The sequence below is a fragment of the Castor canadensis genome, chromosome 11 (assembly GCF_047511655.1).
Source record: "Castor canadensis chromosome 11, mCasCan1.hap1v2, whole genome shotgun sequence".
Lineage (NCBI taxonomy): Eukaryota > Metazoa > Chordata > Mammalia > Rodentia > Castoridae > Castor > Castor canadensis.
Window position 1 is genome coordinate 109,665,529 of NC_133396.1, and position 13,921 is coordinate 109,679,449.

At 44.6% G+C, this 13,921-nt stretch overlaps 1 protein-coding gene across 3 annotated transcripts; it reads left to right on the forward strand.

The window, feature by feature from the left end:
* Positions 1-219: 219 nt before the first annotated feature.
* Rfx5 (regulatory factor X5) lies at positions 220-11,375 on the forward strand. 3 transcript variants are annotated; one of them, XM_020155865.2, is made up of 11 exons: positions 220-336; positions 965-992; positions 1,218-1,352; positions 1,599-1,632; positions 2,179-2,261; positions 2,497-2,616; positions 3,070-3,189; positions 3,329-3,410; positions 3,897-4,098; positions 4,472-4,572; positions 4,734-11,375. In XM_020155865.2, the coding sequence occupies exons 3-11, from the start codon at positions 1,237-1,239 to the stop codon at positions 5,748-5,750; spliced, it is 1,875 nt and encodes a 624-aa protein (XP_020011454.1). In that variant the 5' UTR covers positions 220-336; positions 965-992; positions 1,218-1,236; the 3' UTR covers positions 5,751-11,375. The 3 variants fall into 3 exon arrangements, with proteins under 3 accessions (XP_020011454.1, XP_020011455.1, XP_073904232.1); XM_020155866.2 differs by having other exon boundaries at positions 287-396; XM_074048131.1 differs by having other exon boundaries at positions 319-336; positions 965-1,081.
* Positions 11,376-13,921: the final 2,546 nt, after the last annotated feature.

The following is a 13,921-nucleotide window of genomic DNA, read 5'->3' on the forward strand; positions in this document are numbered from 1 at the left end:
AAGAGAACCTCTTGGGACAGGCCGTCCCAACCCACCCCAGTTTTAACCGAAACCTAACCCGGACTTCCCCCTCTTGACTCAAATAAAACCAATTTTGGATTTTCCCTCCCCTGTTAGCCAATCAGATTCTGTTACCAGGCAGACTTTAGCTGTCGCCTGTGCGAGCCCGGCGCCTTCTGTCTCTAGGTGGTAACAACGACCAATGACAGAGCAGGCCGTCCGTGTATCCAGGCAGATCGTGGCTGTTACAACCATTCAGAAAAAGGAAAATAAAGCAACGCACGAGCCCGCCGGGCCAGGACTGCTGGGCTGGGCTGGAGTGAAGGTGGCTAGGAGGTAGTTTCTCTTTCTCCCTTACCTTTATTGTTGCTTGTGTTGGAAGGCGACTGTTCAGAGGTAGGGAGGGGGCGATGTGAGTTGGGAGGGGAGCTGAAACAAAGATTTCGGCTGCATTTTGAACAGCTTCACCCATGTGCACGTGCCGCGAATCTGGGACCCCATTCCTCTCACCTGGATTCCTACCCCCAGACCCGAGCTCCGCAGCCCTGAGTCCCCCACTTTACAGCAACCTGGGATTGGATGGCGGGGGCAGGGAGGGAGGTGGGGGCGCGCATCACGATGCGATGCTGCGGGCGATGACGTAGGGGTCGGCGGGGTGGGGAGGACGGCCGCGGGGAAAGCCGTGGCGAGATTAAGTAATGAGAACTTGGGTCCAGGTTTTGTTTTGTTTTGTTTTGTCCCGCCCCCCCCTCTTCCCCGGACCCTGGAAGGGCCGAAATGTTCGTATCCTTTCTGACTGCCCAGGCAAAAATCAATGGTGGGAAGTATTATCAGAGACTCGGAGAACTTTGTTTTGTGATTGTTATTGTTGTTTTTGAGGGGCAGGAGGGCAACAGGGGGTCAGAGGAAAAGTGAACATTTTTCTCTAACGTGGATTCTCCATCCCCCTATCTCTCCTTTACAGTTTTCCAGATCTGAGAGACTTCAGAGAGGTGAGGCTGATATAATAGAGATGCCAAAGATCTCTTTGGGTATCGATGGGCCTGCCAAGTAGCGGAATAATTTCTAATTTTTGGAGAAGGCAAGTGGTGAGAAAAAGACCACTGCGGAAATTTGAAGGCTTCGTTTCTGATTCTGTCTTTCTGGGGACTGTCTTGGGGTTATCAAGGGGAAGGGAAGGCCGGTATGAGTTAAATCTTCATGCCCTGTTCCCTCAGCTCTAGTCCTCATGCTGGAATGGCAGAAGATGAGCCTGATGCTAAGAGCCCCAGGACTGGGGCAAGGGCCCCTCAAGGTGGTGCTGAGGCTGGGGAACCTACCACCCTTCTTCAAAGGCTCCGTGGCACCATTTCGTAAGTACTTGACCCCATCTCCAAATCCTGTTTCAGAACTTGTGACAGATCCTTGTAGCACTTCACTCCTCTGGACATCTCCAGAGGACTCTCTCTCCAGGTAAATGCCTTGGAGCAAAGAGAGATTCTTAATCATGGTAGCAATTCTTGAGCACCTGCTAGGCATTTTGGTCCTTTTCCCTCCCTAGCAATCAGACAAAGGAATGGGAAAACCTGTGACCTCCAGCTTTCTCTTCTTTCCCACAGCAAGGCCGTGCAGAACAAAGTAGAGGGAATTCTGGTAAGCAAGTTGGGAAGAGGGCACTATAGAGATGACATTGGTGGGAGTAAGAATGGTGGGGATGATCTGGGTGCATGAAAGGTATACGTAGGAATGGCAGTATTGTCTGCCTTATCACAAGATAATCAGCTTTGAAAGTTGTGTGGATGGGTGGCAGTGGCTCATGCTTGTAATCTTAGCTACTTGGGAGGCTGAGATTGGGAGGATCTTGGTTTAAGGCCAGCCAGAGCAAATACTTTTCGAGACCCCTATCTCCAAAACAAAGTTGCTGCCAATTTGACTTTGAGCATCTTCATTGCTTTGCGACCTAATCAAGTAGAAACCCAGTAGAGATAAAATTAGAGCTGATTCCCTCTGCCCCCCTTCTCTCCATGGGAGCCCATAGGGTTCCTCAGAGAACAGTGAGTTACCCAGCCTTATCATTTCTGAGGTCCCTTTTCAGCCAGAAAACCTATGAGGCAGCTGGACTCAGTTGGTAAGGATCAGAGGGTCATCTATTAGGTTCTTGGCCTTACTATTTCTCCTGCCTCTTCTCCCCTACCTCAGCAAGATGTACAGAAATTCTCAGACAATGACAAGCTGTATCTCTACCTTCAGCTCCCCTCAGGGCCCAGCACTGGAGACAAAAGGTAGGTTTGGTAGTAGAGTTTTAGATGTCAGAGGTTCTGATTCTTAGAGACAGTCTCTCTGAGGAGGGGCAAAGTGAGGAGGGAGACATGTAGCTGCTGCCCTTGATCAAGAAGAAAGGCCTCTTCCCTAGCTTGGTTTAGCAGGGAAAGGTGGATTCTGAAGTGGAAGTCTAGAAGAAGAACCAGGACACTATTGGGTTCTTAGTAATGCTTGTCCCTTTTATTTCTCTTGCAGCTCAGAGCCAAGTACACTCAGCAATGAGGAGTACATGTATGCCTACAGGTGGATCCGCAACCACCTGGAAGAACACACAGATACCTGTCTGCCAAAGCAGAGTGTTTATGATGCCTATCGGTGGGTGGAAGGAGTGGTGCCTGGGTTGGTTGGTATAGGACTAGTCTCCACCGCTGCACAGCTTCCTGCCTTGCTAGAGCCTGACAACTTATTTTTTTGGTGGGACTGGGGCTTGAACTCAGGGCTTCATGCTTGCAAAGGAGGCACTTTACTGCTTGAGCCACATCTCCAGTCCATTTTGCTCTGGCTGTTTTGGAGATGGGGTCTTTAGAAGTATTTGCCCAGACTGGAATCGAACTGTGATCCTCCCAGTCTCAGTCTTTCAAGTACCTAGGATCACAGGTGTGAGCCATGGGCGCAACTGCTGAGCCTAACTCCTTTTTTTTTTTTTTTTTTTTTTTTTTTGAGCCTAACTCCTTAAAGGGTTCCCCATATTCAGTCACTATAGGAATCCTCTGAACCTACTCATAGCCTTTCTCTGAGTATCTTCCACTCTGCCTCCCACTTACTCAGGAAGTACTGTGAGAGTCTTGCCTGTTGTCGCCCGCTCAGCACAGCCAACTTTGGCAAAATCATCAGAGAGATCTTCCCTGACATCAAGGCCCGAAGACTTGGTGGCCGGGGCCAGTCCAAGTATCCTTAACTGGGGAGGTTGGGGCTGGAAGACTGGGGAGAAAAACGTAGGATATGGAGAGCCAGGAGTAGAAACAGCCTAACTTACCTAAGGGGTTTGGATAGCCCCAAGTGTTAGCTGCTCCTTAACTGGCATCAGGTACTGCTACAGTGGCATACGGCGGAAGACCTTGGTATCTATGCCACCCTTGCCTGGACTTGATCTGAAGGGTTCTGAGAGTGTAAGTAACAACCCTCCAACTCTACTCTTCTAGGTAAAAGCTGGAGGTTTTTGGAACAATATTATTTTTTTAGTACTGGGAATCAAACCCAGGGTCTTGCAATGAGAGGCAAGTGCTGTAACACTTCATGTATGCCCCAGTTCTTTTATTTTTAAGACAGGATCTTACTACCTTTCCGTGGGCTAGCCTGGAACTCACAATCCTCCTGCCTCGGCCACCTGAGAACAGGCATGCCCCACCATGCCCAGTTTTGGGGCATGTTTTGAGGGATGACATAGGCTAGGTCATTCTGTACAATGCTTCTGGATGCCTTTCTGCCTCCCCCAGGGCCAAAGTAGAGGAGGAAGAAAGTTTGTGGGTTTCTGGGTTGGGGTGGGTAGAAGTTACTTACATCCCCAGTCTGTTCTTAGCTTTGGTCAGTAGTAGTGTCAAGAGGGAGGGTCCTTTAGTTTATAATGTGATTGGTCATGTCTTTCCCCACCACAGCCAGAAATGGGCCCAGAAGTAACCCCAGCACCCCGGGATGAACTGGTGGAGGCAGCCTGCGCTCTGACCTGTGACTGGGCAGAGCGAATCCTGAAACGGTCCTTCAGCTCCATTGTTGAGGTTGCCCGCTACCTACTACAGCAGCATCTCATCTCTGCCCGATCTGCCCATGCCCATGTGCTGAAGGCCTTGGGGCTTGCTGGTGGGTAGACCTTCTCTTCTGTCTGGGAAATCCTCAGCCACTTTCAGCTTTTTTTTTTTTTTAAGCTGAGGTCTCACTCTGTTCCCCAGGCTGCACTTGAACTCCTGTCTCTTGGGCTCAAGCAATTCTCCCACTTTACCCTCCCAAGAAACTGGTACTACATGCGTGTATCACTGCACCCCAGCCTTCCCACACACTAGAATAGACATTCATAGGATTGCCTTCTAGTCCTGGAGACCTTTCTAAGACATGCGTTAGACCACCTGCTTTCCCCTGTCTCTTCCAGGCAGTTAGGTAGTCAGAATCACCTTGCTCTTCATTCCTCAGTTTCTTCTCACTCTCACTTTATTATCTTTTTCTGGCACCTCTGCAGAAGAGGATGAACATGCCCCTCGGGAACGGTCATCTAAATCCAAGAATGGTGTGGAGAACCTGGAGGGTGGAGCCCAGAAGAAACCAGAGAGACTGGCCCAGGTAAGGAAATTGATGCCCCTGACTTTGCTGCTTTGGACTTCGGGCTTGTATACTCTTCCCCTGGTGGGTCCCTTGCTTTTTAACTTTTGGTGTCTCCAGTGTCTGCACTTCCTCCCATGTTCAGTCTTTGCACTTACTCTGGTCTTCTCTTTGTTTTTTAGCCTCCTAAGGAGCTAGAAACCCGGGCTGGAGCTGGCCATCAAGTGCGTGGAGAGAGAAAGAAAAGTGTAATTGAGAGCTCAGCCCCAGCAGCCAGTAACCCACAGGTTAATGCCCTAGTGGCCCGGCTGCCTCTGCTCCTTCCTCGGGTGCCTCGTGCACTTATTCCGCCAATCCAAGTGTCTTCACCCATCCTGGCTCCCAAGATTTCTTCAAGCACTCTGAAAGTAGCTACACTGCCTCTGCCAAGTAGGGCTGGGGGACCTCAAGCAGCTGTGCCCATTATGTTCTTACCAACTGTTCCTGCTTTGCCTGGGCCAGGGCCAGGGCCTGGGCCTGGGTCTGGGTCAGGGCCTGGGCCAGGGCGAGCTCCACCTGGGGGACTCACTCAGCCCTGGGGCACAGAGAACAGGGAGGTAGGCTTAGGTGGTGACCCACGACCCCGAGACAAGGGTGCCAAGAGGACAGCTGAAGTACCTGTGAGTGAGGCCAGTGGGCAGGACCCACCAGCTAAAGCAACAAAGCGGGATACAGAGGATACAGTAAGTGATGCCAAAAGAAAACGGGGGCGCCCTCGAAAAAAGTCTGGTGGAAGTGGGGAAAGAAATTCCACCCCTGAAAAGTCAGCAGCTGCCATGGACTCTGCCCAGTCCTCAAGGTTACCATGGGAGACAAGGGATTCAGGAGGTGAAAGCAACTTAGCTAGTGGGTCAGAGAGGCCAAGGGCAATGGGAGAGGCTGAGCAGGGGGCAGTGCTTGCCCAAGGTCAGGAAGATGGTACTGTTTCCAAAGGAGGATGGGTCCCCAGTTTGCGGCAAGCCAAAGAAACAGAAGATAAAATTCCTCCTGTCCCCCCAAAAGTGAGTGTCATTAAGGGCAGTAGAAGCCAAAAGGAGGCTCTTCTGTTAGTAAAGGGAGAGGCAGACATTGCAGCACAGGGTAATAAAGGCTTAAAGGGGCATATGCTTCAAAGACCCTTAACTCATGAGCGTAAAGACCCCAAAGCAACACCCCCTTGACAGGCTTGCAGGGGAAGAGTGGCTGTAGCTCTGTGTTACCTCTATCTGACTGCCTGGTAGAGACCCTTCTCTGCACTTGCTTCTCATTTGGCTGTTCCTCCCCTAAGGGACTCCATTCTCTGTATAGACAGTGGAATCACCCCATCTTACATAGTGCCTGGTGGCTGCCTCTTTCCTTTCCAGCTCAATACCTTGACTTTTAGTATAACCAATAAATCTGTAGTGACCTTCCCACCTGGATCCCTGTGCTCTCCTGTGGGGAAGGTAGGGATAGGGTAAGTATGATGAATGTATAGGTTAGGGATCTTCTGGTTTTCAATCACAGAAAACCGAACTCAAACTTTATATTAAAAAAAAAAAAAAAAGATTGATTGGCTCATGTAACTGCAAAGTCCAGAGGTACTGCTGGCTCCAGGTGAAGCTTGGTATGCTTGCTCAATATGTTTTTAAATACCTGATTTTTAGTCTTACTGCTCCATCTAATTTAAATCTTCTAAGCCTGGGCCACCTCATACCTGCCAGCACTCCTTGGATGACATGTTGCACAATCAGCAGAAATCCTAACAAAAACCCAAAGGTTGACTCTGACTAGGCCAGCTAGTCACATGCCCACCCCTGACCAATCGGTGTGAGTATGAGGTGGTGTATTAATCATGGACCACTTCTTTGGGGAAAAGGGTAGAATCAGCTTCCTCAAAATCAGATTACACAGACACAGACTGGGGGAGGGTGGTGCTGGGAGGCAGCCAACACCCAGCTACAACTACCAAGTACATGTATTTAAGCTTGCTAGGTTGAAATCAGCTAGACCTGATGCTTTTTCCCTCATTCTTGCATCTCCCTCACTGCAACTGTAGTTTCTTTCCTCTTGTTCTAGTCTCTGAGGGAAAGAGACAGAAGTCATTCTCCTTTAGGGACATCCCGTTCATTCTCATTTAGATGACAAGTCCTTTTTTACCACCTACATCTCAGAGACAGAACTCTTTTTCCTATTTCTGAATTTTCTCTCATTACTGCTTCCTTATCCCCTAACCTATTACTGCCTCTTTCACTATCCTTCCTATTCATTTCGTTAAATTCACTCTGTATCCACCAGGTGTCAGTCTCCTGTCATACATGTGTCAGGACTTAGCCAGAGCCGCGGGATTTAGACTAGTTGTATGGAATGAGGTTGTTCTGCATGTCAGGGAGCACCAGCAGAAGGAGATCCAGATCCTCCAGGTGTGACCTTGGGAAAAGCAGTAAGGCAACCCATATTTATTGAGGACCTACTTTGTCCTCTACATAAGATAGCTTCTGTCAGGGAATCTTGGCTCGTCCCAAGAAATAAGATTTTCTTCCAGGGAGATGTCATTCATTTGTCCATTTACTTCCACCACAACAGATTCTTTTTAAATTATATATAATATTTGATATCTATAAAGAATATATGTAACATGAGTAAATTATGAAATATAATGAGTACCTATGACCCATCACTCAATTTACACATAAAAGCATTAGAAATATCCTTGAGTTTGTGCTTCTCCCTGTCCTGTGCCCACTGCCTCTTCCTAGAGGTAACCACTGGCCTTGATTTTGTTTTTTTAAATCACTTGTTATATATATTTTAACCACGTATGTATATTCTATAAAAATGTATTTTGCTTGTTTAGCTTTACAAAAGTGTTACTCTACTAGTCCCTTGAAGTTTGCTTTTTTTGCACTTAACATCATTTCTAAGATTCATCCATGTTACCATAGCTTATACTCACTCACTTTCATATGTGTAATATTCTATCAAGTGCGTAAACCATGACTCACCTAGCCATTTGCCTGTCGGTGGACATGTGGGCCTTTCCAGTATTTTGCTATTTCACAGTGCTGCTATAACTTTCTATGTTAGTGCCTTTGTTTTTAGTAAGATTTCTAAAGCGGCTTTGAAGATGGTCTCTTTGGTCTGTATACCCTCAGAGCTGCGGACTGTTCTCTCTTGTTCTGTTCTTTGGCAAAGTTTACATCAGATTGAAATGAACTGTTCTTGAATGTTTGGTAAAACTTACCTATAAAACCATATGAACCTTCTATTTCTTTGTGGGAATTATTTTAAGTATTGGATTGATTAATAGCTATAGACTACTTCCTATTTCTTTTTGAGTCAGTTTAGGTGAAGTATTTCCTAGTATTTTTGTACGTGTCATGTCTTTTTTTTTTTTTTTTTACATGAAGCATGTCTTTTTTTTAAACTTGAAGTTCATATACTATTTTCCTTCTGCTCTTGATAGTCATATCCTTCTCATTTCTACTGTGTACTTGATCCTTCTCTTTTTTCCCTTGATCGAGTTACCAGTAATTTGTGTATGTATTTCTTTAGGAGTATTTGGGTTTGAATTCAGGCTCTTGTGCTTGAGCCATACCTCTAGCCCTAGGTATTTTATTTGTATATCTTCAGATACTACTTTGGGCTTTGTTGACGCTCTCTTAGTGTTTCTTTCCCATTTCATTAATTATGGACCTATAGTATCTCCTTTTTTCTGCTTTTGTAAGGTTTAGTTTTATATTGCCTTAAAATATCTTAATTTGGACATTTAACTAAATTTTCAGGCTGTTTTCTAGGTTTTGTGTTTTTGGTTTTTTTTCAGTACTGGGATTGCATGCCAGACAAGCATTTTACCACAGAGCTACATCCCCAACCCTCAGGTTTTTGAGATAGGATCACACTATGTACTTCAGAATCCTCTTTTTTTTTTCAGTACTGGGGTTTGAACTCAGGAGCTACACCTCCTTGAGCCACTCCACCAGCCCTATTTTTCTGATGGTTTTTTTTTGATATAGGGTCTTGTGAGCTATTTGCCTAGGCTGGCTTTGAACCACGATCCTCCTGATCTCTGCTTCCTGAGTAGCTAGGATTACAGGCGTGAGCCACCACTGCCCAGCTTCAAGATCCTCTTACCTTTGCTTCCCAAGTGCTCAGATTAGAGGTACCACTCACCAGCTATTTTAAATTTTCAGACTCTGCTTCTCTGTACCCACAGGTTTTTCTTTGTTGCATTTTTATTATTATTTAGTTCTGAAAATATTTAAATTACCTCTGTAATTTTTGACTCATGAATTTTGGGGGCATGTTGGTAGGGATCATACCCAAGCTTTGCACATGCTAGGCAAGCACTCTTATCACTGAGCTACAATCCCAGCCCCTCATGAATTATCTAAAAAAAATTTATAAATTTCCAAATGTCTGGAGGTTTAAGGTTTTTTTTTTTTTGGTGGTAGTACTGAAAATTTTTAGTTTTGGTGCTCATCCTCAATTTATTCATGTTCAAAGAATGTAGTGTCTGTCGTAATTATTCTTGAAAATTTGTTAGGGTTTTTTAATATTCTGTAACTTATTTTATTTCTTTTATTTATTTATTTATTTACTTACTTAATTACTTATTTTGTGGTACTGGGTTTGAACTCCAGGCCTGCACCTTGAGTCGCTCTACCAGCCCTTTTTTGTCATGGTTTTTTTTGACGTAGGATCTCACGAAATATTTTTCCTGGGCTGGCTGGCTTCAAACCCCAATCCTCCTGATCTCTGCCTCCTGATTAGCTAAGATTACAGGCATGAGCCCCTGGTGCCTGCCATCTGTAACTAATTTTAGATGTCTAAGTTTATTTTGATGCTTTCTGCTGATTCCTGCCTGTGGTAGCTTGTTTCTTGTATATTGTGTACTTTGGGGTTTTGAACTCATATTTGTTAAACTTTATGGGAATCCTGAGGGCCTAAATTGGGGGTATTTTCCTCCAAAAAGGGTTTGTACTTGCTTCTACCAGGAGCAAGGATGTGCTCCTTACCTGGGGCTGGGGGTGTAGTTCAGGGTACATGGAATGTTTGTCCAACATGTATGAGGCTCTGTGTTACAGGTGGGTGAAAGTCCAGGTTTAATTCAGGGGTCCCAGGTTTTTTGCTAGACCCAAGGTTTAGACTGTTCACAATGCTGATTTAGGCATTTGTCCCAAGGCAAACCTGGTTCTCCTATTGCATGTTGCTTATCTATTATATAGGTTTCAATTTAATGCTGTATTTTTTTCTCTTTCAGTGTTTTCCCTTCCTTTCTAATGAACTCATCAATGTGCTGACAATTATGCAATTGCTGTAATTTACCCAGAATCTGGTTGTATTTTAATGAGAGCCCTTTCTGTTACTATGCTGCCAGAAACAGGAGCCCATTAATGTGGTTTTGATACTTTTTGTTGTTGTTGCTGTTGTACTGGCGCTTGAACTCAGGGCCTACACCTTGAGCCACTCCACCAGCCCTTTTTTGTAATGGATTTTTTCAAGATAGGATCTCATGAACTATTTGCTTGGACTGGCTTCAAACTGCAATCCTCCTGATCTCTGCCTCCTGAGTAGCTAGGATTATAGGCATGAGCCACTGGTGCCTGGTGATATCTTTTTTTTTTTTTTTTTTTTTAAGTGCTAGGCACTTGTTAGAAGCTGGTTTTCAGGTTCTGTCTTCAAACATTCCATTTGGGAAGATAAACAAGTAAATAATGACCACAGCATAGTGTGGGTTATGTGACTAGTAAGCATAGAGGGCTGTGGGAGCCCAGGGGAATAGTACATAGGTCAGACAGAGATCAGATATGACTTCCCAGAAGAGGTTAAGTAGGAGTTAGTGGTACAAGACCAACTCATAAAGCAAACACAGAACAACCTAGGGCACATAGTTTAAAACAACAAAAAAGGCTACATCATGATACTTTATGACCTAAGAACTGTAAATGCAGGAACATCAGTTTGAACTCAATAATCTGGGAAGGCTTCATGGAAAAGGAGGACTTTAATTAAGCTTTTAAGGTAACAAGGAAGGTATTCCAGGAAAAGCATGGTTGTGCAGATGTGGAATGGTGGTGCAATCTCATGAAGACATGCCAGGCAGAGATGTGTATGAACAATAGGGAGAAATGGTCTGGAAATGAGTGTGGCTCAAGTGGTAGAGCACCTGCCTAGCAGTGCAGGGCCCTGAGTTCAAACCCCAGTACTGCAAAAAAAGGGGAAAAAAGTGAGAAACTGGAAGAACACCAACCACTGTTGATGGAAGAAAAAAAAAAAAGAATAAATAAGCAAGGCACTGGTTGCTCACGCCTGTAATCCTAGTTATTCAGAAGGCAGAGAACAGGAGGATCGCGGTGTGAAGCCAGCCCAGGCAAAAATAGTTCATGAGCTCCTATCTCAAAAAACATTACAAAAAAGGGCTGGTGGAGTGTAGACCCTGACTTCAAGCCCCAGTGCTCAAAACAAAACAAAACAAAAAAAACCCCACAAAGTTTGCATTAGAGGATGGAGTACTGGCGTCCATGGAACTAGTCAGGTAGTCCAGGCCGCTGACAGATTAAAGATAATGGTGTATGGGAAAAATAAGCCATTGGTTAATAAAGTCAACAGAAGCATCCAAAGAAGTATTATCCTCACCATATTGGGGTTGGCCATCTATTCACTTTGGAATACCAGGTCACTGGATGATTTTGAGATTTGCATGGATTTTAAAGTAGCTTTATGTACCCTATTTTTAAAAAACGTAACATGAAACAAGATATTCTAGTTCAGGTCAAGCATTCTTCAGTTTATTAGATAAAGGGCCAAACTAAGACTTAGGAAGAAAGGAGGGAGGGAGGGAGGGAGGAAAGGAAGGAAGAAGGCCAGAGTAGGGAGACATTTGTTTAAAGGAAAGAGCATGAATTCAAACCTTAGCTTTACTATTTACCATATGATTTTTAAACATCTATTTAGCCTAGTTTTCTTTTTATTTTAAATTGTAGATTGCAACCCACCACTGGGTTAATGAATCAATTTAGCAGAATGCAAAACGTTTTTAAAGTGAAATAAAAGAGCTGAAGGAATGGCTCAAGTGGTAGAACATCTGCCTAACAAGTATAAGGCCCTGAGTTCAAACCCCAGAACCACCAAAAAGTATTCAATAATTAGGCTGGCACGGGTGCCTCATGTCTGTAATCCTAGCTACTTGAGGGGCTGAAATCAGGAGGATTGAGGCTCAAGATCAGCACAGGCAAATAGTTCTTAAGACCCCATTCCAAAAGCACCAGAGCAAAATGGACTGGGGTTGTGGCTCGAGCAGTAGAGCACCTGCTTTGCAAGCCTGAAACCCTGAGTTCAAACCCCATTCTCACCAAAAATAAAAATAAAATAGAATAAAAAATACCAGAATGCGTTGCACATAGTTGGGTATTATTTCATTGAACTCATTCCAGTTAAGATGTTTATGTGTTCGTTAGTAGTCATGGTATAAAATGTATCTTGGGGGTTGGATTTTGAAAAGAAATGGACTCCTCCATTCTGAATCTCACTTTCCATAAAATGGGATAAAATCCCTTTCATGGAGTTGTAATGAGAGGCTCAAGTAATTGCCAGCTTTTTCATTTCTCTGGGGAAAAAAAAATGCCCATAATATCTATGGCTTAGGACAGAACTTTACTTTTTTTTTTCTTTAGTACTGAGAATTGAACTTGTGGCCTTGCATACTAGGCAAGTACTCTACCACTAAGTTATAACCCAAGCCCTTTTTGTTTTTCTTATTTTTTGGCAATACTGGGTTTTGAAAATAGGGTCACAATGCTTGCTAGGCAGGTGCTCTACTACTTGAGCCACTCTGCCAGCCCTTTTTACTGTTGGGTGTTTCAAGATAGGGTCTGTAGAACTATTTGCCTGGCTGGCTTCGAACCACGATCATCCTGATCTTTGCCTCCTGAGTAGCTAGGATCACAGGCATGAGCCCCTGGCACCTGACTCTTATTTATTTTTTAATTTTATTTTGAGACCGTCTCATTAAGCTGACTGGGCTAGCCTTGAACTTGCAATTCTCCTACCTCAGTCTCTTGAGTAGTTGGGATTATAGTTTGAAGCACCATGCGTGGCTTTTATTTAAAAAAATTTTTTTTGGCGGGACTGGAATTTGAACTCAGGGCTTCCAGCTTGCAAAGCAGGTGCTCTATTGTTTGAGTCACACCTCGAGTCCATTTTGCTGTGGCTATTTTGGAGATTGGGGGGGCGGGTCTCAAGAACTATTTGCCTGGGCTGGACTTGAACCTCAGTCTTCCCTATTTCAGCTTTCCAAGTAGCTAGGATTACAGGTGTGAGCCCCTGGTGCCTAGCAGCTTTTATAAAAATTTATGTAGCCACAAGGGTGTTGAGACATATATTATGACACAAATCCTCTAGTTTTACCAACTTTATAATAAGCCAATTTCTTTCCCCTACTTGATGAAATTTAAATAAGATAAATAAATGACATTGCCTTACCCTGTTGGTACTGTCCTGCCCTCCCCGCAATCCAATGTGCCACGCACATACATACTTTCCCATCAAGACAAGAAGCTTCAGTATGGGTCCCCACTGGGTCACCTATCATCCATGTGCCACCATCTATACCTGCATTGGCTCCCTGAGGTCTTAGAGGTAAGTGGAGTGTGGAATTTTAGAGACTATCATAAATGTTATACTTCCAATTTTTTTTTGATGGTATTGGGGTTTGAACTCAGGGCCTCATTGTTGCTAGGCAAGTGCTCTACCACTTGAGCCACTCCACCAGCCCTGTATTGTGTTGGGTAATTGCGAGATAGGGTCTCATGAACGATTTGCCCAGGCTGGCTTTGAACCACGATCCTCCTGATCTCTGCCTCCTGAGTAGCTAAGATTATAGGAGTGAGCCACCCGTACCTAGCTATACTTTTGAATGTAATATAGGAAAAAGAATAGCATTTGTTTTTGCTATTTTTCAATCCCAGCACTCTGTAATCCCAGCACTAAGGAAGCTAATGCAAGAGGGTCACTTGGGATATATAGCAAGACCCTGTCTCAAACAAAACAAAATAAAACAAAAAACCAAGCCAGTCATGGTGGCACCTCTTATAACCTTCCTGTAATCCCAGCTATTCAGGACACAGGTAGTAGGATTGTAATTTTGAGGTCAGCATAGGCAAAGTTAGTAAGACCCTATTTCAAAAACAAGCCAGGTGCAATGTGGCTCATGCCTGTAATCTTGGTTACTTGGGAAGCTGAGATCAAAAGGATCAAGGTTTGAAGCCAGCCAGGGCAAGTAGTTTGTGAGACCCCATTCTCAAAATAATCAGACCAAGATGGACTGGAAGTGTGGCTCAAGCAGTAGAGTGTCCACTTTGTAAGCGTGAGG